Source organism: Artemia franciscana, chromosome 14, assembly GCF_032884065.1.
Source record: "Artemia franciscana chromosome 14, ASM3288406v1, whole genome shotgun sequence".
Taxonomy (NCBI): Eukaryota; Metazoa; Arthropoda; class Branchiopoda; order Anostraca; family Artemiidae; genus Artemia; species Artemia franciscana.
The window spans coordinates 37,484,314-37,510,205 of record NC_088876.1 but is presented as its reverse complement, the minus strand read 5'-3'; the positions used below and the strand labels follow the sequence as shown (position 1 = coordinate 37,510,205).

The window sequence follows — 25,892 nt, the reverse complement described above, 5'->3', positions numbered from 1 at the left end:
CAGTATTCCCCGAAATCAAGAAGGAATAGATATCAATTTCTACCACCCTCCTCCCAAAACTGAGAGTTAAGATAACTGGGCAACCCCTACCCCCTTTGGGCATTAAAATATACTCTCGGGTGCATAGCGAAAGAGAAGTAGATTACATACTTTTATTGAAAAGGATGTTTTTTTAATGCTTGATTTGTTTATTTAACGTTAGTTTGAGATGATTTTTACATAACTTATCCCAACCAGGGGGAAAGGAATACTAAATTTTAAATAAAGAAAACATACCTTTCTAACACTTCATTAAGAAGCATTTTTTCTTCATTTTCTTTCTTAAATCTTTTCATTTTTATTTGTTTTATTTTTACTAAAATAAGAGCACAAGAAAGTACAAAAATTGGGATATTCATTTACCGCTTTTTAGGAACCGACTATTCCCAACATATATCCAAGAGAAATATATTCAAAAATAAATTAGAAGACAAGACAGATTAAAGTAGACAAATCCAGACTCACAAGTTTATAACAAGCTGCCAAAGCCAAAGTAGAGCAGTTGGTATGATACGAGTAGCCACCGATTTTCATTTCTTTTAGCACATCAAACACTCCCAATACCTCGTTGTACATTCCATTCTCAAATAATAAATCCATTAAAATTTTAAATGATGAGAATTGTAAGAATAGACCTTCTGACTGCGCATTAGTGAATACCTGTAAAAGAAGTAAAGTAAAATGATAATAAACAGTAAACTGTGAAATAAACAGTAATAAAAAGAATAAACAGTAAAATGATGTAAAATTTTAAATGATAACTGTACGAAGACCTTCTGACTGCCCATTAGTTAATACCTGTAAAGGAAGTAAAGTAAAATGATGTAAAATGATAATAAACAGTAAAATGTCAAAAATAAACAGTAATAAAAAGAATAAATAGTAAAATGATGTAAAATCTTAAATGATGATCACTTTAAGAATAAACCTTCTGACTGCACATTAGTGAATACCTGTAAAAGAAGTAAAGTAAAATGATGTAAAATGATAATAAACAGTAAAATGTGAAATAAACAGTAATAAAAAGAATAAACAGTAAAATGATGTAAAATTTTAAATGATGATAACTGTACGAATAGACCTTCTGACTGCGCATTAGTGAATACCTGTAAAGGAAGTAAAGTAAAATGATGTAAATTGATAATAAACAGTAAACTTTGAAGTAAACAGTAATAAAAAGAATAAACAGTAAAATGATGTAACATCTTAAATGATGATAACTGTACGAATAGACCTTCTGACTGCGCATTAGTGAATACCTGTAAAGGAAGTAAAGTAAAATGATGTAAAATGATAATAAACAGTAAAATTTGAAGTAAACAGTAATAAAAGAATAAACAGTAAAATGATGTAAAATCTTTAAATGATGATCACTGTAAGAATAAACCTTCTGACTGCGCATTAGTGAATACCTGTAAAAGGAGTAAAGTAAAATGATGTAAAATAATAATAAACAGTAAAATGTGAAATAAACAGTAATAAAAAGAATAAACAGTAAAATGATGTAGAATTTTAAATGATGATAACTGTAAGAATAGACCTTCTGACTGCGCATTAGTGAATACCTGTAAAAGAAGTAAAAGTAAAAACCAGTCGTGGGGGAAAAAAAAGAAAAAAAAAGATAAAAATACGATTCTACAACATAAAAATAAATTAACTCAATTAAAAAAAAGGGCAAAGAGGGTCAAAAACACCAATCATTTGCTGAGTTTTAAGACACAGATCTGTCTCTGTAAAATCAAATGTAAACTTCATACAACCTTTAGTTTATATAACAATATAATTTGAACTATATATTTGAATATTAAGGTTGGTAAAGCAATTGGACAGCACCCCTAACCTGACCTAACCTTACCCCCACCCCCTAATGTGCAAATATATAGCCCAAATTATTAAAGCCCAATGCATTGTATCACCCATCACTTGTCTTTGTGGCTATGAAACCGTTTTCTGAGATCTAACCTAGCCGTAATTATTCAGTGTGTTTTGTTTAAATAATAATAAGTACCAAAATATATAACACCTTAGTCCTGTTATTATATTTTTCATGTATACAGGGTAGCCAGATGGACAATGTTTACATAATGAAAGAAAATTTACATTCTGATACCAAATATGTCAGATCTTGACGTAAATTAGAAGCTTTATCTGTCACTGATTAGTGCTGGGCTATATTCAATATCGATATTGATATATCGATATCGAATATCCATAAATATCGATATCGAAAATGACATTGGGAATTCTTTGGTCAATTTTCTGACATCTAACGGTGAATGTCCAGCCAAAAAGATCCAACAACAAAAAATGATTCGTAAATGGCCGAGAAGAAGGGTAATAACGCACCCAATCACTTAACTCATACACACTGATATAAAGCCTGTTCTCATACTCAGATCACGCTTAGTCACAGGGGACTCTCAAATGTGGCTGACTGAGAACCTCCGAAAGGCTTTGCTGGATAAACGCCTTCTAGGTTGTTAAGGTTGTTTAGGTTGTTAGGCTGTTTCTAGGTTGTCAGGTCACACCCGTCACACCTTGATCTAAGTTTCAAGAAAATGTATATCTCTCTTGAGTCATCGGTAGGAAAGCTTAAGCGAAGGTCCTATTTGTATGGTATACCAGATAAATATACTAAAGTGATAAGTTCTATGTACGAGAATAACATAGCTGCGGTTAAGGTAAGAAATGAGGTTAGTAGCTGGTTTCGTGTTAATTCAGGAGTTTAGCATTTAGGTTCTATCCTATTTATATGGATATTTTGATGAACTCTGCCCTGAGGAGCACAGCAAAGGTAATGGGAGAACACGGAATCAATTGGGGAAGTAAAACTTCTAGACTTAGATTTAGCTGATGATTTGAGCCTCCTAGATGAAAATGATGGCAAAATGAGTGTGTTTTCATTGTGTAAGAACAAATTTGAAAATTAATGTTAAAAAGACAGTGTTGCTAAGATTGGAAAGTGAAAGTGAAGAAGTGATGTTGACTGAAGTATAGGCACCCCGAAAGATAGAGGAGAAGTTGCTGGATGTTTTGAGAGAAATTGCCAACGGATTATTTTGGGTACCCGATTGACCGAACAAATCCCAAACAAATCCCGAACAAATCCAAAACAGAAAGTTAGATAGAGAAATATAGAGAAAAGGTAAAGATAGAGAAAGATAAGAAAAGATAGAGAAAGATAGAGGAGAATTTGCTTGATGTTTTGAGAGAAATTGCCAACGGATTATTTAGGTACCCGATTGACCGAACAAACCCCAAACAGTAGACTGTGCGAAAATGTCGCTCAATCTCGCCTTTTAGGGCTGTAATAAGGGGTGTAACGCGTTCAGCCGATGAAAAAATTGTAGGTATGATATATTTATGCTAAAAGGAAAAGAGAGTAGTATATGTTCGTGTTTCTTTTTTTGTCGCTTAGTTTGCTGGGAGGGGAGAGTAGATTTACTTTATTATATTGTGATTTGATTTTTCGTTTTCGAGTACTTTGTTGTATGGCCTTGTTCTGCTTATAATAAATCTTTTTATGGTACCTCAGAAATACCACTATGAGGTTGCCATTAAATTAACTTTCATGGCCGCCGAACATCCCTTCTGAGAGTGCTTTCAGAGGCTGGTAGGTTAATCACTCAAAGGCGGAACCAATTCAAAGCATTGACGTGTTGCTGTTTGTTTTTCTTAGTCCTGAGTAACTTATATTTTCTGTTTTCGTGTTATTCATTTATGTAGTCGAAGTTTGTTTTTATTGTTTGATTTTACATTATTCAAAGTTGGAAAAAAATAATTCGTTTTTCGTTTTTGAAAAGTAACAAAAATGGCTCTTTATTTACAATTTTTTGTTACTGAACTTTCTCATATCCATGAGTTAATCTGGGTAGAAAAACTGTTTGGAAATATCAATATCGATATATCAAATATTGAAAGTAAAAATATCGATATATCGACAAATCAGATTATCGTCCAACACTATCATTGATTTAAACAATAATCGGGGCCGTATCCGTGAGGAGGGATTCAGTTTGAATCCCGTGTAAGTTTGTGAGAATTTTACAAAAGAGACAAAATATATGTAAACAAGCTAATGTTGCGTTTTGTAAAGGTTTTTTTTTGCAAAGCCCCTCTTGAACAAAAATCTCTCATAATGCCTTGGCAACAATGTACATTTTTTCTTTAGCTTACCTCTTTTAATTTTAGCGTTCAAGCCAGTCAGAAGTACAATTTTTTTTTGTAAAATTCAAAAACGAAACCTTAAAAAGAAGAGGCAAAAATTTTATTTCACACACTAACCGGTGGTAGACTTTAAGAAATACTTCTTCTAGGAATGTACACAGTAATCCTTTGATTGCCTGCGATCTGGCAATCACGGCAATCCAATTTGCTGCTTGATTCATTCAATGTGCAACCACTTCAAAAGAGCTCCAAAATTGGGCCCTCCCTGGCAACACTGACTTGGAGAAGATGTACTAAAGTCATGTCCATCTTAAAAGTAATTTATAGGTTCCTTCTTTAATACAGGCGTTATTAACAAATGAGAAATTTGTTAATACACGAGGGAAGAAATTGTCTTAAGTAATACCTATTAATTAAAAAATTAGATTACACAGTTAAATAAAATAAACAAAAAAACTTCAGAAAAATAGGTTAAAACAGGTAAAAACAAACTATGTTAACTACTGAACGTAGGCTTTTTCAACAAAATTCCCGGCTGGCTATAATTGGAATAAAAAGTAAGAAAAAAACGCATAAAAAGTAAGAAAAAAACGCATAAAAAGGCTTGACACAAACTTCTAAAGTTATTCGCTGGATTAACAAACTGTTAAAAACCAATCGATTGCCCATGAAAAGACAAGCTTTACATATAGAGAAGGGTAGAGGTGAGAGCTTGAAATCACCTTCCCGCGCCTGATTCTGTAGACCAATTTTCCAAAGTCTCACTCGCAGAATCAAAAAACATTTTAAGCTAGTAAAATCTTCTCTTTAGCGCCTTTTCCTCAAAGAAAACTGGGAAATGAAAGGGGTTAAAGCCGACACAAGTTTCAAAAATAAAACACCAACAACGTCAAATATGTTACGTTTTTTGCTGATTTCCTAATTCTTTTGAATTAGGCAATGCCTAATTTGAATTAGGCAATATAAACACCTTATTTATATTAATAATAACAATAATAATAATAATTTATTTCTTACCCACTTTACGAAAGGGAAAAAATGGAGTACAAGGAGAAAAAATGAAAAACTACAAACAACACAAAATACAAGAAAAACAAATAACAATTTAGCAAAAGAGGCGGATAAGATTATTGTTAAGACCAAGACGGATTGGCGCTTCGTCAATTGATTTTGAACTTAGTTTTTCCACTGAGAGAACAAGATCCGTTGCCTGATATTTACTAGTTAACCTTCGGTTCCGAAATGATCGTGGTAAATAAAGAAAGAACTTGCAACACCCATAGTAATCCGTCTTGACCCTCTTTACGTCACCTTTATTCCGAACAATATAAAACCCGGCACAAAATAACCCAGAATGGTCGTAGAAAGTCGAGTACAGCTTTGTAAGTGCTTGTCGCCGGAAATGTCCACGACTTCCAATAATTTTAGAATACCCCAGTATAAGCTTAAATTGAATATCCCGAATTGTCTGAAAACGAAAAGAACTTGGAGTACAAAAATCCCAAGCCATCGAAAAGAAGTGACTTATGGTACAGAAAAGGAACTGTAATCCAAAGGATGAGACAACCCCATTAAATAACCCCTTTAAATATAAGAAATTCACATTTATCTACATTTAGCAATAATCCAATTCTTGCAAATGCATCAGCGACGGATCGGACAGAACGCGCTAACCCGGCCTCAGTTAGGCTGATAAGAAGCAAGTCGTAAGCATTAGCTAAGTATGATACGTCTGTGAATCCTGTAATACAAGAACTACGTACACTAGACAAAACATTTTCAACAGAAGCATTAAAGATATGAGGAGAGAGAACTCCCCCCTGTCTAACTCCACCCTTGACTGGTATATGTCCGAAAAAATCACCATGTTAAATAAGAATTTAAATAAGAAGAATTTAAAGAATTTAAATAAATCTTAAGAAGAATTTAAAGAATTTAAATAAATCTTAAGAAGAATTTAAATAAATCTTAAGAAGAATTTGAAGAAATTAAATAAATCTTAAGAAGAATTTAAAGAATTTAAATAAATCTTAAGAAGAATTTAAAGAAATTAAATAAATCTTAAGAAGAATTTAAAGAATTTAAATAAATCTTAGGAAGAATTTAAAGAATTTAAATAAATCTTAAACACAAGAATTTGAGTATCAAAGCTTCAAAACCAGAATCACAACGCAATCACACCTCATAATTAATATAATTAATACACATAATTATACACCTCATAATTAGCCTCATAATTAACAAGTTCATCGATATGTGGAAATAGAACATACTCAAATAAGTTACTTAGAGTATAGGCGACGGTAATCAGCCTGTACGAATTACACTGATTTAGATCTTTTCCTTTCTTTAATATAAAAGTAACACTTCCACATAAAAATGAATCAGGAACAATAGACCTTGAAAGGTACATCTGAAATAATAATTGAAGATGCGATAGAAGTTCAGCTGACTTCGGATCAAGATGAGCCGCACAAATTTCATCAAGTTCACAAGACTTTGACTTTAACCGTCGAAGAGATTTCACTAAAAAGAAGAAAATTTTTCGAGTTTCGACGCATTCAGCATATTTTGCCACTGTTTACCATTAGTCGGAAATTCAGCATCCGAAAACCGAACTGCACGAAGATGACGCTTATAAGCCGATTTTGTTCTCTGCTTGATGCTAAAAACTTGCCCACTAGAAGGTTTACCGCAAGCAATCCACATTTTCAAAAAAAAAACTGCTTGGTTCTTCACTTTTTTAAGTTCTAGATCACACTTCCAAAAGGTTTTACGGGTGTTAAGTCGCACGCGAATCAATGGAACAGCGATTGCTTCAGCTTGTTTAATTGAAGAAACGATATTTCTGTAGTAAGAGTTTAACTTACCACTAGCATCACTGACAAAATAACCAGCGCCAAGAAGATGATAAGGCACCGAAATAGTGGATAGCAGATAAACGAGAGTCGAAAAATAGAGTGACCAATTTGCATTATCCCAATCACGTTTGCAAATCCAGGAGCACTAAAACTGATTGTAGAGCTAATAGATAGATCTATATTAAGAGGGAGATGGTCATAGTCTCTTTCCTCATCGTCGACAGAGCATCAGATGAATGAAGAAGGGGCAAACACACACAATGGTCCAAATCAGAAACCGCTCCCCTATTATGGATATATGAGAAGCTGCAACTTTAATTATAATAATATGCGCAGCTGGTAGAGCATTTAGCAGGGTCTCAGATCGACTGGATGATATGCAAATGTTGCAATTTAGATCACCAGCAAGAAGTCATGAATACTCAAGAGATTGAATTCCGCTAATTAGACCTTGTAGCTTATCTCAAGACATGGCAAAACTCTTGAACGATTGCACCGACTTCTTATCATGCAGCAGGTAAGCATTAACTAGGACAGAGTCACCAAGTCTTACAGCTAGAAAATGCTCAGATGAGCGGTAGCACACCGGTGATAAATCTCCGTCTAATATAACAGAGTCCGAAAGACTCCGTCTGATATAACACGCGAGGCCACCAGAAGGCCTACCCGGAGTCCGTCTAGCATTGGTACTAAACACAATGTGATCACGATTCCTTCGTAAAAAGTTCACGCTACAGGCAGGAAGCAAGTGTTCTTGTAGGAGAAGGACATCAAAACAGCTCAACTTTTCCTACATACTTGGCATTTTTTCTTTAGTCCCGTTAATATTAAATGAGCACACCGAAATTTTGCCACAGTTTATTTATGAAGGTGCCCTGTAACGGTCATAACAAGAGCCTGGAGACGAGGACAGCGAAAACTAAATGCCAGATGATTATCACCACAGTTTGCGCATTTTATCGGATCCGTACATGCGGTGTCTTTGCAATACTCATGAGGACCAGAGCATCTAGCACATTTATAGCAGGTACTAGGACAGTTAGGAATTAGATATTCAGGAGACTGGCATTTGTTACAGCATGTCGAGCTTTTCTTAAATTCATAGACATGGATCAGTTCATATTCAATTTTCAACCACCAGGAACACACTGGGAATTTCCAATCCGGGTGGCTTCAGCAACTCCAGAACAGTTCTTGAACAGAGATAAATCGAACGAGTCGCCAATCCCTTTTGCGATTCCATAGAACTTCCTTTCCAGAACCTTCCAATCCGATCCACGCAAGACCGATCGGGCTGAATCGCAAAAGCCGCTTGCCGCAACGCTGCCAATATTCACTATTATTCTGTCTCCAGAGGCGCGAATATTCTCACATTCTTGTCTGACAATTTTATCAATCACAGCTTTTCATTTCGACGGATTGTCAAGATCACGCGACGTCTTCGTGATAACGATTGTCGCTTGATTCTTTACAACTGGAATAGAAGCAGCACCATCCCTTGTTAATCCTGGGAAGTGGAGATCATAAGCAGTCACCTTATCTTTAATTTGCAGCAAGGTCTGTTTAATTTTTTCCGAGAGCCTAGAATAGACTACTGCAGGCAAACATGGAACCTCTATAGGGGAACGTATCACGAAAAAAGGAATGATAGGAAAAGGCTCAGTTTTCATTTTCTGAAACTGTTCAAGCATGTCCTTCAGGTGATTCCTTAGAGCATTTGGTCCCGTGCGTTTAGGACAAGCATTCTGTAATCGACAGCTTTTCCCACAGCAACTTCTTCCTTTTCGTAATATCAGCCAGCTCAAAAAAGTCAACAGCTGATTTCAAAATAACTACAATTTTTTACTCCTCTCTCCAAGTTATACTGAAAAAATTCCAGAACGGGGAAAAAAACTAAATATTCCGAGGGTTCAAGATTAAAGTCCATTTTGTATGCACATTCGTCAATCCAAACAAAAAAGACCAGGAAAGAGACGAGATGGAAATTTTCAATCTGGACTTTTATCACAGTCAATTGACTGATTTTTTGGGACTCAATTGATATCAAATTCCCACAATATCAAATGCTTTTGCTGATAAAACGAATATTATTGTACAAGGAAATCTAAACATGTGGGCGCACCAGCGTTGCCGATTGACTGAATAGAATGAATAAAGGAATCTAGGAACAAGGGAAGTGCAAGGACCCCCTCAACTATTCCCCGCAATTTATGGGTAACTTAATATCGGCGGGTACAATACGTCGCTTGTGGGAGGTTTCTTCCCCTCTTCTGCTTGTTCCCCAGTACGCTTCTTAATGACATGACATCAAAAAATTATCTATGATCACTGAAAGAATTCGAGTTTAAACCACTGAATTAATGCAAGTTTAAAATAATAAAAAAATATATTCACTCTGAAACTAGATCAAGTTGAACCATAGCAAATATTACGAAACAACAACTGACGGTCACTGAATTAAATCAAGTTTACAGAACTTAATTAATATAAGTCCAAAACGGGCCTTAAAAATCCAATAAATCCAAAGAGGTGTTCGCACTTTGAAGAACAATTCATTTGAAACAGTTTAACAAAAACTAACTATGTAAGCTGCGAAGCAGCAATTTTTATTCGTTTCAAGTTCCAATTTCACTTGACAACTATTTTTAAGATTTAATGTTTTTAAGCAATAAATAATAATTTATATGGTAATTGTGTATATGCTAAGGCCCCTAAAGTCATCAGGTGGTTGGTTGACGTTTTTTCTCAGTTTTGTCGTCATTGAAACCAACGAAGCATTTTCTACCAATTTCACATATGTATTAAGATCTCGTACCTCTTCGTAAACACTTTCTGGGATTTTGTAATGATTAACTTCAATTACCACTTTCAGTTGGATCACAATTTGAAAAAAAAAACACTCGGGAATAGATTCGCGACCAGATGTGGGAGTGTTGTCCAGATATTGTGTGAGAACTTCACAAGATCTATGTGAAGCTGGACAGGCTTATTATTTTCTGTCTTTTTGGCCGCAACTGCTTGCGTTTTGAAGCCATTAAACAATCTCGATAAGCCAGAATGCTTTACCATCATTAAAAGCTCAATAAATAAATGCTTTTGCAGAGAAGACGCTTCTGAGTGAGACACTATAGCTAACATAGCTTGACTGTAACGGTCAATGTTCATTCTTTTTCAACTATAATTGCAAAGTCTTTTCTTTTCTTCAAACGCACAAGTAATATGTCAGATGCATCAAGGTTTTCAAGTATTTTTAACTCTTTATACGTAAATCTTCTATTAGGGTTTATTTCTACACCTTCAATTGTTGCTTGTGGAAAGTCACGAAGTCTGCCGAAGGTTGATTGGACATCATTTCCTACTCCTCTTGAAAGCAAGGACGATCCCTTGTGAAGCACCACATTTTGTGTGCTCATTCCTGTAGTGTGTATATAATTGTGTGGTCTGTTTTTATTAATCCATATCTGTCAATAGTCACTTTACTCTCGTAAACCAACAGAAACAGAAAAAAAAATTTCTGTTACGTTGACCGCTTTTAAGTAAAAAACATGATGTTTATATTTTTTGTCAACAAAAATCGGAGAAAAAGAGACAAGATCCGTTTCTTTTTTACCGCTTCTGTTTAGGCTGAAAACAGAAACGGTGCAAACTCCTATCCCATTGTACTAATTGTAATAACCTGAGAATCTTTCAGCAAACTACCATTTTTAGGAGAGGAGGTTCAGGATAGGTATGAAACGTCTGGGGGTGGCCCTAAACACCGAATCCCTAGCTTTCCCATAACTCAATAAAAAAGACAAAAGTTGAGAAATAATACCAATTAATTGGTGATATCACTTAATAACAATAGATTTAATACCAATGTGCCATCCAATCTGCATGATATCAAAAAAATTATGGCTCTCGAAACATAACTACGGAAACCTCTTAGATTAAAAATTCCTGAAGTATTTCAAAATTGTAATTGTCACCAAGAGTTACATAAGAAATTATCAGGATGAGGTAGAGGGGGTTAGGCGAGCCGACCAAATTCTTCAAAAGGGACTAAGGCTTTGTAGAAATCTTTTTGGGCAAGCGCTACCTTGTTTTTACAAAATGTCACACTTTTGTGCTTTTGTAATGGTCTTCTCGGAGGGGAGTGGGCTCTGAAGCCAATCTCTGTCCAGCCCTATTATTCCTATCAAACAGTTTGTGGCAACGAACTGAAGCAAGAAGCGACCAGAGCTAAGAGTGGCCAGAATTCTGAGAAAAGGAATTTTGATAACGACTTCGAAGTCAATTCGAATCAGTTTTTTGTGCTGATTATTTATTTTATTAATTTTTTTGACTTTTGGACAGTATAATCAACTTTTTGGGCACGCGTTACCTTGTTTTTACAAAATGTCACACTTTTGTGCTTTCGTAATTCTCGGAGGGGAGTGGACTCTGAAGCCAATCTCTGTTCAGCCCTATTATTCCTACCAAACATTCTGTGGCAACGAACTGTAAGTAAGAAGCGACCAGAGCTAAGAGTGGCCAGAATTCTATGAAAAGGAATTTTGATAACAATTTCAACGTAAATTCGAATCAGTTTTTTTCGCCATTTATCTATTTTATTAACTTTTTGAATTTTGGATATTATAATTAACTTTTTGGGCGCACGTTACCTTGTTTTTACAAAATATCATACTCTTGTGCTTTTGTATTTCTCGAAGGGAGTGGACTCTGAAGCCAATCTCTGTCCAGCCCTATTATTCCTACCAAACATTCTGTGGCAACGAACTGTAAGTAAGAGGCGACTAGAGCTAGGAGTGGCCAGAATTTTGAGATAAAGAATTTTGATAACAGTTTCTACGTCAATTCGAATCAGTTTTTTTTTTGTCCTAGTTCTAAATACATAAGAGCGACTAAGCTGAAGTCACCTAATTTTCAAAAAGTGCCTCCACTGCTTTAAAATGCCATTGTCTATTGCTTTGTTTTAAAATATTATACCCGTTTTCACTATATTTTCAGTTGTTACATATTGTAGATGGAAAGGCAGTGTGACCCAAGAAACTATTAAAGATACTTCGTAAATATTCAAATTAAACATTGCTCCAGTGCGCGTTCGACAAAAATGGTGAAAACAAAGAAAAAAAAAATATTGTAACGTAATATAGAATTGAAAAAAATTGACTTCGATAGAATTGAAAAAAACAAAAAAACAAACGATTATGATTCTTTGTTAGGTAAAACTGGTCTGGTCTTATAGCGTATTTACATCAAGCTTACGGAGAGCATTTGACCAAAAATCCTTTAGATTTTTTCAATTCTATGAAAAAACGCGCAAATCTCATTTGCAAATACATTATGTATAGCCAATTATTATGTGAGTTAGTTTTATGGTATTATGTGTTTTTGTAATTGTGATGTTATTTTATTGTTATTGTTATATACTATGTTTGGATATTTTTACGTTTTTTTTCCATGACCTAAAGGGGTTTTTGCTGCAATAAAAATCTATCTATATGCATGTCTTTATATAATTTCAGAACGTGCTTGTTTTAGAGCTGAAAAATTTACCTGCAGGGAGCAAATTTTAATTTAGGAGATAAGGGTTGCATATCCAATAGCAAAAGCCGGATTACAAATTGCTTTAGTGTGACAGATCTGACCTACAACTTACAAAATAAAAAAATATGACGAAATTTAATTTAATTTTAAATTTAAATTTATTTTTTTTAAAATAAAAAAATGGTCTAGACACAAATTGCAGTACCTGTAAAGCTTCAGCTGGTCGTTGAACTAAGTGGAAGTATCTCATAATCACAGGCCCTATGGCAAAATTTGAAAATCGTGCTCCTTTACCCTGTGACTGGAACCTAAAAAAATGAGGAACATTATTTAAATAAAAAAAGAAAACAAAAATATAACTCAACTTATTTAAATAAAAAATAAAATAAAAATCAATACATCAGAAAAAAAGAAGAAAAAACTTCTCTCAAAACTCATTATTGGCAAATTCCTGAAAAAAAAACTTTTTAATACGATTTGGTTTTCTGTTTCATGAACGAAATTTGGAAACGAACTACAAATTGCTGGACCAAGGTCTCTAGTCAAATGACCTGCTCTTCTTGTGCTCCATAGCTCAGATGTATGATTGGATTCATAAAGTCTGGTATAAGAACGCTATAGCACTGAAATACAAAAGCTCCTATTAGACAATCTCTTATTTCACTAACTTTTAAATATTACACTTTTCAAAAACTGATTCGGTCCTATCTGTGCCATGATCACACCTACCTATAATCTTTTAGCCTTATTCTGCAGACCTTGAATTGTCTCCTAGAATTGCGACTAAAATGAATCACTTGAATCTAGCACCCATAATTTAATAAGACACTACTAAGGAATAATACAATAAAATCTAAATTTTGAAAGGCAAAAAATGCTTAAACATTGTTCAGAGCTCCAAGGCCTCTCATCAACTTGCATCCTAAGATGACACACTGTGTTCTCAAACTCAGATTTCGATCCCGAATGATTCCCAAATACCAGACCTCTTCCACTTGTAGAAGCAGTAGGCTTATACAAAACAACATCGAGAAGAATGGGAATAGGACCAGTCCTCTTAAAAATCATAAAATTCATTTTGGATGCATTGATATTGAGTAAGCAAGTGCAAACAAATTCGTGTAGATACTCCAGAGAGCCTTTACATCCCCTTCTCTCCCCACAGAGTTCAGATTCCAAAATGGCACGATTAAGAAACTGTTGCTTATTCTCGACCACTTTTCTTTAACCTCCTGGGATTGGCCGTCCAACCCGTTATACGTTCGCTTCATAATTTTTTTCGTCCAAGCTGAGTGAAGTCCGGTCTCAGCGATAGCTCAGCTCATAAGAAGACAATTCAAGGGCCATCTGCTTTTTTTTTCTTTCTCAGTTCTAAAAGTAATGGCGGAGATTTTCCAAGCAAACTCTCATATAAAGTCTAAACGTCAAAGAAGAGACCTAGGTAAGAAAATTTCAAAAAAAATATTTTAGTACGTTTTTGGGGCTGCAAAAAATCTGGCAAGTACAGCTGAGAGTAGGCTACTGCTCTATGCCAAGAATATTGACAATTTACGCATGTAGCCCATTTAATGGACGATGCTTTTGCTTATACAACCAACTAGGCGTACGGCCTAAACGCAGGAGTCCAATCAGTTGGACTGTTTCGTCTTTTTTTTTCAAGACGTTTGAGCTTCCTGCTGGTCGAAATGAAGGGCTGGAAGGCCAAGGCAGGGTCCATAACCCATAGGCATCGCCTTAGGATTGCAATAGTTCTTTTTAGCTTAAGAACAACCACGTTAACGCCCAAATCGTTCACGCAAATCGCTAACAGCTGCCAATCAGAGTCAACAGAGCCAGATAACGTATTTACTCGAAGCATGGGTGAGCAAATGTGCAAAAGCAGTTCCAATTAAAACGCCTTCATGAGAGATCTATTTTTGGTGGCTTTTGTATTTTGACAGGGTGGATGGATGTAATTTAGCTGAACCAGTTTTTGTTCTATTTGTTTTTCCTGATCAGTAATCTGTTCAGTTTTCTATCGTCTAAATTTGCCTTTTTTTTGTAGTTTCGGTTAAAGATGCACTGTCATTACTAGATGACAGAGACTTAGAAGACTGCAAAACTTCCAGGGCATTTACTCAAAGCATAGGTGGGCGCATGCGTAAAAGTACTTTAAAACATCGTCTTGAGAGATCTATTTTTGGTAGCTTTTGTATGTTGACAGGGTGGATTTATGTCACAAAGCTGAATCAGGTTTTGTTCTTGCTGATAAGTAATCTGAATCCTCTTTTCTGTCACCTAAATTTGCTTCTTTTTTTTACAGTTTCGGTTAAAGATACACTGTCATTACTTGATGACAATGACCTCAGTGACTTAGAAGACAGCGAAGACGATGAATCTGATCCTACCTGGAGTATCCTGTTAGGACACTCCGAAAGTTGAGGACGCGCTGAACAATCCCAGCTATTCTTGTGCTTTCAAGTCGGAAGACGTACGCGAGTGTTTTACTGTGATCCACAAGTAAAAAAAGAATAACAGCCGAATATTTTTACTTTTTTCTAGTATTTTGTAACCGACGATTCTGAAGTAAAATCATGGAGCTGGAACCCATTGTCCAATGGGTTGGACAACGCCCCCTCCCCTCTGCAACCCAATTTTTTTATTGGTATTACCTTAATCTGCGATTTTTTCGCCAGAAGAATCCGAATTTCATGAAGATTGAACGTCGGGAAGTATCACAGAACTCAAGAGGTTAAGGTCTGATAACCTCTTCTTGTAACGTCCTGCTGACAAGATTTTGAAGACCACTCCCCTATTTAGGTTGGATCAGGTATGAGCTTCCAAGAAAGAGAGCTGTTCTGGTAGATGCCACGATGACAAGAATTTATCGATACACTCCTCCTATAGAGGTAAAACTGGACACGGACTCTAAAGGGCACAGCTAAGAAATCGATAGATGTCCCCAGGAAAATAATTTAAAGACCCCTTCCATTGTCGTCTCCTAAAAAGGTCACATCGGATCTTGACCAAAAACAAATAGCTAGGAAATTACCTCTTACTCCCAACCCAAATAAATAAAGATTTGATAACCCTCTATTAGCATTAAATGAAAATTTTCTTCAAATGAAAGTACAGAGCAACAGTGGAAATTAAACAAACAAAAATTATTTATCTGCCACCTTCTCAACCTCCCTCTCTGCAAACTTAAGTCTAACAATAGCATATTTGAATTGAAGTATAGGAGGGAGGCCACTTGACTTTGTGCTTCCAATGCTTTAAGAACGACTGCTGAAACATATATATTGGGATAAAAATGTTGTTTCATAATTCATTGAGGACGGAAGAGCTTATTGATGTGTGGTAATACACTTTTCTATAGAAATGAAAAAAAGGCAGTCGATAATTAAACCGTTTGGAATGACTTAATTAACTATATTTTTTACATTTATACATGATATAAAGAATATTTTTTGGTTGTTTGAAGTTTCAATGTTGCTCTTTGCTTTCATTAAATTATAAACAATAGCTAAGAGCTCATATGGCATAAGCTTTAGAAAAATTCTAAGAATCAATAGATTGATTTAAAAGAAAAATCAGAGGCTTAATAGCAGTCGGAATTTAAAATCCCTCCCCAATATTCTAGGACCATTGTTTCAATACAAAAAAAATAACACAAAATTCCACATTTTTGCAAATGGAGCTTGAAACCTCTACAGTAAAGTTCTCTGATGTGCTGAATCTGATGGTACAATTTTCATTAGGATTCTTTGACTTTTTTGGGATTTCTTCTCCTTTTTGAGAAAATCAGGCAAATTATCTCAGGCTCGTACCATCTGACAGGTAACACTAAAAAGCTCAACTGCCTGAAAAATCTCACAACTTTGATGCAATATCACAGAGGTTTCACAGGGCTGGGAAGCAAAATAAAAGACACATGAGGAGAATGGTTACCTTCCAATTACTTTCTATCTTTTAGGAATAGCACAAGAGCTGGCAAGTTTCCAATCAAACAAGCCTACTTCTATTTTTCTGTAATCACCCTTTCTATACTAAGAGGGTGGATGAAAAAAAAAATGCATAAAAGGCACCAGAATATTAACTACAAGCAATGCTACAGCATTACTCCAAAAAATTCATACTTGCCTTTTACAGAGATTGACTACAGTATCAACGTCTTCTTGAGAACTTGAAGCCAGATGTAGAAAATTCTTGAAGTCATCAACATAGACAGTTTGTTGTTCAGATGCCACTGTGTCTCTAATCCGACTCTTAAATTTGTCAATCATTGTGCCACCGCTATACTGGATAGAAGTTCTTTCACATTGTTCTTGAAAACGAGTTATACCAAGTGCTTCGGCAGTGAATAAAGGTCTTTTGACTTAAAAGAAGTAAAATTATTATTTATTATTAAAATAAGGTAATACACTTCTAACAAAAAAGCTAGTTGTCCCAGTGGCACTTGTATCAATGTGCTACCTACAGCAAAAAAAACCTAAAGTTTCTTAATGTTTCTTAAAAATATGGTTTTCAAGTTTTTTGGAAGTGTTGGTTAGTAGTTTACTGATGAAATCTACTTTGGAGAAACTTAAAGTTGACATTTTTTATATATTATTTTTATATTTATTTATTTGAAAACCCGTCAATCATACGAAATGAAAAAGACGGAGCACGAACATATAAATATAAGAAAATATATAAGAACATATGAGAAGAGACATAACTAGAAAGAGACTCAACTAATAAAAGGGCAAACAAAATAGCACTAAAATGAATAAAACGAAAACAGATCTATTGTAAAAGGAGATTATACCAAGCGTGATCTACTATTTTGATATTGTGTGTTTTGATTAAGTTTTCAACTGCAACATGAGGGACGGTTATGTGATACTTTTTAATGAGGATTGAGTTTCTGTACCAGGGAGGAAAACGTAGGAGGTATTTAGCAAAACGAAAGAAAAGCGCACGGATTTTAGACAGTTCAGCCTTCGAGAATAGTTTCCAAAATGGTGCCAGGTACAGAATAATGAGGTAAAACAGTAGCGCTGTATAGGCTGGCAAGGAGGGGGCGGCTAAAACGAAATTTAGCAGAGACTTTAGAAGCATACGAGCCGGAGATTCGTCGATTGAGATGTTTGATCAGAAGAAGACGTGTATGCCTTAGAGACGAGCCAATAGGGACTCCGAGGTAATTTATGTGATCAGCAGTATTCACGAGATTTTCACCAAAAAGCAGTGAAGGCACGTGTGGTGTTTTTTGCCAATTGAAGAGAACTATCTCGGTTTTCTCAGTGTTAAAACTGAGGCCAAATTTTAGATATTCGGTTTTAAGCGTTTCGAAAATGTTAGAAGCCTTTTGCAATGTTCTACTTAAGTTCAAGACGTCGTCGGCGTAGCATACTAAGGAGGTGTCTATAGAGGAAAGAATGCATGAGGTTGGGCATTTATCTTGTGCTTGAAGAACATAATTACTGAACAAATGAGGGGAGGAGACAGCTCCCTGGCGGGCACCTTTCAAAACGGGGATTAATTTTTCATGAGGCCGGGGAGGCAAATTTTTGTCGGGGAGAAGCTTTAGGCAAATGGAAAGCCTCGAGTACATATCACGCAGGGATCAAACTATGCAGGGATTCAGACCTCGTTGTGAAGCTTTTAATAACATTGCAGCGTGTATGAGGGAATCGAATGCATGGCTGATGTCATGACTAGCTAAGGCTATGCTCTCTCCAGAAAGATCCGCATCGAGTAGCACACTCACTACAGCCGTCAAGGCATCGGCACAACCAGTGCGGCGCTTAAATCCGAATTGACGTGGCGGGGTGTAGCATTTAGTTTCCAGTTCATTAATGAATAGAAGCTCGAATAGTTTACATAAAGATGTGGCGACTGTAATGGGGCGGAAAGACGAGCATTTGATGTCATTTTTCCCTTTCTTCGGAATGGGGGTAAGATCCCCTACGCAGAAGGAGGAGGGAACAACACCTTGCGTGAAGATCATCTGCATAAAAAGCGAAAGATGCATAGCGAGAACCGAACCACCATGTTTAATATGGATAGCGCTAACACGGTCAATTCCGCAAGAAGACTTATTTTTCAACCGACGAATTGCTTGAATAACCGACTCCAAACTGACAACAAAATCACCGTGCGGAAGCTTATCAAGGAACTCATCCAATTCTCTCTCGTACATGTCTTCAAGCTGGGGGTTAGGAGCAGCAAATTCACTCGCATGATAAGAATACCAGTCCTTGACAGGGATTTCAGACGGCGACATCAGAGTGGTAGGCTTTGCCAAAGATACAGACTTGAAAAGAAAATTTCGATCCTGTTTTGCACGGGCGGAATAGCTATCAACGAGAGATTTGCAGTGGAGGGACAGCTCCTTCGAGAATTTAGAAAGCTCCTATATAGAATCTATATTTTTATATATTGTTTATATAGATATTTTTTCATATATGGAAGTAGCAAATTCTTAAATCGCCAATCTGTGACCTTGACAATGGTATGAACTTCTTAAACTAAAAGGGTTGAAGCTTTAGTATTTAAATCTTTAATTCTTAGTTTGCCAACATTTTGCGAAAATACAAGATTATGGTGAAAGACAACTTCCTTCCACTTTTGCCAATACTGTCCAATCCATATATCTATTATTTTTTTAGTGTCAATTTCAAGAGGACTACCAAAATTAGAAAACTGAGCATACAGATGGTTGCCCATTTCCGAAATCTCCATCTTGGGAAATTATACATCCTGAATGTCATCGAAAATCACTTCTAAAGGACAAGTCGTACAATAAAGATTAATATGAAAGTCACCTTTTGCCAATAATATGTCTAAACACTTTCTTAAACATATCCAAGCTTCTGTGGATGGTTCAGTAAAAGAATAAAGGACGGAGTTTGCATCACGGATTTTTTCATAGATACATGCTCAGTTTTCCTATCCAATACATCTAATTTATAAGTAGAAATTAATTGCAATAAAAAAGCACTGGCAACCATGATCAGACTCAATCCTACTTTAAAGAAACTTTTTTTCCTGACAAATTCCGAGTCTGTAATCTAGCTAAAAAGCATAATAAATTACAAAGCTCATGGTTCGGATTTAAAATTGACAAGAGCTCTCCATCAAAGGTTAATGAAACTTGGCATTTCAATTTCCTTTCAGCATGTTCCAGTCATATCTGACTGCCAATTGCTGGTAAAAGAAGCACTAAATGTTTACCCTTCACGAGAGTTAAATCCAGGGAATCTATGAGATATTACCAAACAATATGGACAGCAAAGGTGTTTACTATGTGGAAATCTTCCATTCTTGTTATATTATGAAGATGTAGTGTGCTACTATGGATTAAAATCACAATATATTTTGTTGAATTCAGTCTGGTTCTAATGGAATTCATGCCATTTGTCAATTTGTCAGTGGTGTTCAGCAGCACCTCAAAATCTTTTTTTTTAAATCCTTTGCACCTCAGATTCTTCTTTGAATTTGTTAAGCTTGCACCACACCATACCAGGATTGAGATAAGTTGTCAAAGATTAAATACCCTGAATTGAAAAATATCTAGAATTAATTTCCGGCATAATACCTTAAACTAACACACTGCCTTTCTATTTGAACATTTATTTATTCATCTCGAATTAAATATCCCAAAGATTAAACAAGAAAATCCTGGACTATGAAATGAGACCCTTTTCATCACTAAGGAATCAATCTTCAACTTAAGAAACTTCAATCCAACCAACCTAAAGGCCTAGATAGGATAGATGTACTATGGCTTAAACAGCATGTAAAATTTATTGTAAATCCTTTGCGCTCTTTAGACAAAGGTACAATAACATCGAAGTGGTCTTAAGCCATTGTTGCCCCTATTCACGACAGAGGTGAATAACTAAAACCCTAAAATTAATTAACTATGTGCCTGATACCACTATGGTAGTCTTTAAACTTTTTAAAGAATGCACTAGGGATAGGACAGTGAATCCCATATTGTAAAGCAATACTCATAATTCCTAACCAATGTAGGTTCCTACTTAACAAAAACTGCACAACACAACTCCTAGAAACTATTAACAACTGGACAAAAAACACTGTAAGAGGGTCACAAAATCTTAGGAGTATTATTCAATATGGATTAATCTTCAAAAGCGTATCACAAGCAAAGGTAATGGATATTTCACTTGTTGAAAGGTGAAATAACTATATCAATTGGAATGAAATAGACCCCCAGAGCTTTTTAGAGCTGCCAAACACACACTGCATGCATGCTGGTTGTCAAAAGGCCATCAGTAATATCTTAGGAACAGCTGAGGGTATTCAGTTTAACTCATCAGGGCATATCGAGATGGATGTTGAAGAGTAATTTGAGGGCAACCAGCCTCCCCCTCCCTTGCCCTTTTACGTCTCCTTCCTCCAGACTGATTACTACTACTACTACTACTACTAATAACACACTGCAGCACCAAGCCGCCTGAGGCCAACACAGCTACGCACGCTCCTCCTCCAACCTAATCTATTTCAAGCCTCCCTCTTTACACCCTCCCAGGAGGTTCCCATTTCCTTTAAATCTTTATTTATGACATCCTCCCAACCCAGACAAGGACGACCTGCTTTCCGTGTAGCCCCAGACGGTTGGCCAAAAAGGACAATCTTCGGTAATCTGTCATCCTTCATCCGTAGAACGTGGCCTAGCCATCTCAACCTTTCTTTCATTATAGCCCTAGAAAGTGGGATTGAACCACATTTTTCGTACAGCCTACTGTTTGAAATACAGTCAGTCAGCCGGGTGCCCGGGTCCAGACTGATTATAATTTTGCAAAAGCGATTTTGTTCATAATAGTGAAAAGATCTAGTAACTATGCCGCTGAGGATGCAATGCCACACACAGCCTCAGTACAATGACTGTCAATTATTAAATTTGCCCATTTTCCATGCAGGATTTATCATTAAGAAAAGAGAAAATGTTTGATTCTGGGTGTGTTTGAGAAGGATAACGGTATCAAGGTGAAATTTTGAGGAATGTTGAGAGGCATGTTATACTAAATGAAAAGATAGTATGTGTATCCTGTTTATAAAACAATATATCTACAATATCTCAAGAACAGCTGAGGGAATTCACTTAAAACTTCCAGGGCATGTTGGGGGGGGATACTGAAAAGTGGTATGAGGATAATTAATCCTCCTCCCATTTACTTTTTAGCTCCACTCCCCATAAAGATATTTGATCAGAATTTTAGAAAATCCATCTTGTTCAAAATAGTTGAGAGGTAGAGTAACTACGTCTCTAGGAATAACATAACCCCTACAGCCCCCCGGCATGCGTTGCAAGCTATATATGTTGAGCATTGCTGATATATAAGGTAAGTTATTGGGAAAAGCAGCAAGTTTGATCCTGAATCTCTGAAAGGCTAAGGGTAATAAGGTAGACCTTTAGAAAATGCTGAGAGACGTCAAGCAAAATCAAGCACCTTATATGTGGGAGGGTTGTCAAAAGGGCACAATAACAATTTCTAAGGAATAGCTAAGGGTATTAAGTAGAAACTTTATAGGCATCTTTTAGAAGTATGCTAAAAAAAAGCTTTGGGGGAACTCCCCCCTCTTGCCCTTTCAGATGCCCCCCCTTAACACTGATAGAAATCACGAAAAACCATTTTATTCAAAATAGTCACAAAGTCTAAGAGCAATGCCTGTGAGGATGCAATGTCCACACAGCCCCCAGGGCAAGGAATGTATATTATGCTATAGGTCAATTTTTTACATACGGGGTTTATCATTGGCACAGGGGGTAATATTTGATCTTGGGTTAGTCCAAAAAGACTAAAGGTCTTAAAATGAAAATTATGGGGAATGTAGAGCAACATCAAAAGAAAATATCTGCATCCAAATTATCCAACAAACATATCTGTAATGTCCAGCTTGTAACTGCTACTACATCTGCTTGTGACTACTTTCAGGGAATGTAGAATCTGATTTTAAACAAAATCAAAACACAGTGTCTATGTTGATTGTTAAAGGGCACGTCAGTAATATCTCATGAACAGCTGAGCCAACTCTGTTGAAACTTTCAGGACATGTTAGACATTGCTTGTGCTTGTTAATAGTGCTTGTCAGACAGTGTTAGCTTACGTAGTTCTTGTCGACGATTTATTTTACCAAAAGGATCTTCTACAGCAGCCCAGAGGTCTCCTGTATATCAATCAATTCTATTATGGAACTCTATCCCTTCGGATGTCCCTCTATTTCTTTCTGCAAAGGCTTTATTTCGTCAGATTTTTCCTGTTTAGTAATTTCTTCCCCGCCCCGCTCTCTCTCTCCTTTGTTTTTATTTTTCTGTTTCCTCTTTTCCTATTGTTTCTCTTTTTTTGGAATTCTTCCTTAACTCATATATCTCTCTCCCTTTGTTTTCAGGAATCTTCTTAACTTTTAAAGTCCTTGTTTATCTCTCTTGATGTCCCTCAATTTCTTTCTGGAAAGGTAGTTTCTTGTTGGGTCTTACCAGTTCAATAATTTTTCCCTCTCTTTTTTTTTTTTAATTCTCTCGTAATCTGTATGTCTCTCTTCTCTTCTTTTAAAATCATTTTCAGCTTTATGTTTAAATCTCCTTGTAAATCTTCTATCTGTTAAATATCCTATCTGTTAAATATCCTTGTCTTGTTCCAGTGTTTTTTTTTGTTGTTTTTTTTTCTGTATATATTTTATAAAAGTGTTTTATTCTTGCTTTCTGTGGTCCATTACAAGCAATGCTTCTTGGGCCTAGTAACCGCTTTACTTTGTAATAGTTTTTCTTTTAGTATTAATAAATTGATTGATTGAGGTTCTCAAAGCAGCATATATGCAATATCTCAGCACCCGCAAAGGGTATTAAGTTGAAACTTTCAGATAATTTTAAGGGAGATATTAAATTTAACTGATAGAAAACTATGTACATCCTGGCTGTCAAAAGGGCACAGGTAAAATATATCAGGACTGGCTAATGGAATTTAGTTATAACTTTCAGGGGATGCTGGACTCAATTAAAAGATATCATGTATATCCATCTTGTTAAAATAATGTGTGCAATAGGCCTATATGAAATTTCTCAGGAAGAGTTAAGGGCATCAAGTTGAAACATTCAGGTAATGTTGAGGGGGGGTATTGAAATAAATCAAAAGAAACTAATTACAACTAATAAATTAGGTTCAAATATTTTAATTCTTAAACAAGTAAAAATTAAATTGAATATTCATGTTGAACTTAAGAAAACAAAAATTCATTAAAGCAGGAGTTTAGCTTATGCTCTTCCTTCTCTGTTTTCACAATTCCAAGGCTTATTGTATCATCTTTACTTTATTGAAAACAAATCATATGAAACACATATTTTATATATTAATAATTTTGAAAATTAAAAAAATTTAAGTACAAAAAAAAATCCTGAAGTACTAAGCTTCTAGAGATGAATATCAGTATACATTCCATATTCATTTATTTTAATTAGTTCTTTCCAGTCACCTTGATAATTAAAGTGATAAGTTTGTATTTGTTATCAATATATTGAAAAACAAAGCATGGTTTTCAAAATATAAATACTTTTCAATAAAATGCAAATGATTTAATAGGCTTTAGAACTTTTATGATTAGAGGAGGGCAGAAGCTAAACTCCTGCTTAAAGTAATGTGTTTGTTTTAAGTTTGAATTAAATTTTCAATTTGATTTTTGCTTGTTTTAAGATTTACTTATTCATCTATATCATTATCTGTTATCTTTATATTTGATATGATCTTTTATTTTAATTGCTGTTTCTTTTTGGTTTCATTTATTCTTTAATTGCAACTCCTGGTTGTTTTGAGTTTGGATTATTATAGGACTTTATGTTTTTGTTATTCTTAACTTTGATATGACTCTTTACTTTTTTTGAAAAAAAAAACAAAACAAAAATAAACAATAAAACTCAAATCTTAACAATGTCCAATATAATAAAGACAAGGTAAATAAATACATATCTTCATATAATTTAGCTAGGAAAAAGTGAATGATTCACGTTTTTATGCTCTTTCTAAATTCAATAATTGCTTCTGGGGCAAATTCCATGTCGAGCCCTCAAAACAGCCCATAGCAACCAAAAACTTAAAAACGTGTTTGTAAAGACACTGTAAGTGAGAAAAAAATGCCATTTGTAGCTGGATTAGGAATTCTAATTATTATTTTCTTTGGTCTTAATAGTAAATGTTATTTCAAAAACAAATTTGAAGGAATTTTAAGGAGAGTCTGATGCCCCTTAAAATTACATCATAGCAAAACAAAAGTACATGACTAGAATCACCATTATGAAAACATAGAATAGGAAACTTACAGATCTCACCTTGAATGGCAAGGAAAAACACATGCATGCCACCACCACAACCACACAGACACAATGTGGTGTCCACCACATGGACACCACACAACCACTCTGCATGGACAGCACTAATGTATCCCTTTTTTTCTTTCTTTAATTCTAGCATGGCACTGAAGCATCACACAAAGTTGTTTAAGGCCTTGTTTAAAAACTGGTTTTTATATTTAGCCAGTTTGTAAATAATTTTTTACTTTATATCATAGCCTACTTTAAAACTAGAGACTTGTTACTTTATGGGACCCAACTAAGGGCTCAAAATGGAACTTGCCCCAGAAGAAATCATTCAATTTGGGAATCAAGTGAAGTATTCAAGTATATTGTACCTTAATTATGCAAATATGTATATATTTACCAATGTTCACAGGATAATGAGCTGAAATTACACAGTCATACACAAACCCACGCCCAAGGTACTTCAAAATACCTTCCCAGGGGATGGTTAATGCTCTAGATTTATTCCTGGGAGTGTCATTCACCTAGCTGAATTTTCTAAGAGGAATAAAAATAGAATCCCCTATCTAGAATCTTACCAATGCTTAGGCTGCATTTGTATATCAATGAAAGATGGGTTATTTTATAATATTCTTACCTTTCTGTTCTAGATGACCAGGGTTTCTATGTCTATAGAATAAACGTTCAGACTTTCTACATGGTGTCAGAAATCCTCTAAAACAACATGGAAACCAATGTCCCATACCTGGCAATGAATTGGACCAGGGTTAAATCTCAAAGAAGCATGGACAAGATTCAAGAGTCATACAGAGCTGATGTTCCAAGGAGCCCTTAGTGGAGAGACAGAAAAAGTGCAATGCACCTTACTGCTAATCTGGCTTGGAGATAAAGGGTGAGACACTTTTGGCAACTTTACACTCACAGCTAAAGAACAGGACAAAATTGAACTCTACATGGACAAGTTTGGTAAATATTTCCTTGCACAGTGCAATACA

General features: G+C 35.3%; 1 protein-coding gene across 1 annotated transcript in view; it reads right to left on the bottom strand.

The window, feature by feature from the left end:
* LOC136035671 (pentatricopeptide repeat-containing protein 2, mitochondrial-like) overlaps positions 1 to 25,892 on the bottom strand; it is a 52,064-nt gene that overhangs the window by 19,122 nt on the left and 7,050 nt on the right. Inside the window, exons 2-4 of the mRNA XM_065717588.1 lie at positions 16,719 to 16,953; positions 12,802 to 12,904; positions 505 to 699 (exon numbers count right to left, since the gene is read on the bottom strand). Of these exons, the coding sequence (XP_065573660.1) occupies positions 505 to 699; positions 12,802 to 12,904; positions 16,719 to 16,953 (533 nt within the window). The remainder of the gene's footprint in view (positions 1 to 504; positions 700 to 12,801; positions 12,905 to 16,718; positions 16,954 to 25,892) is intronic.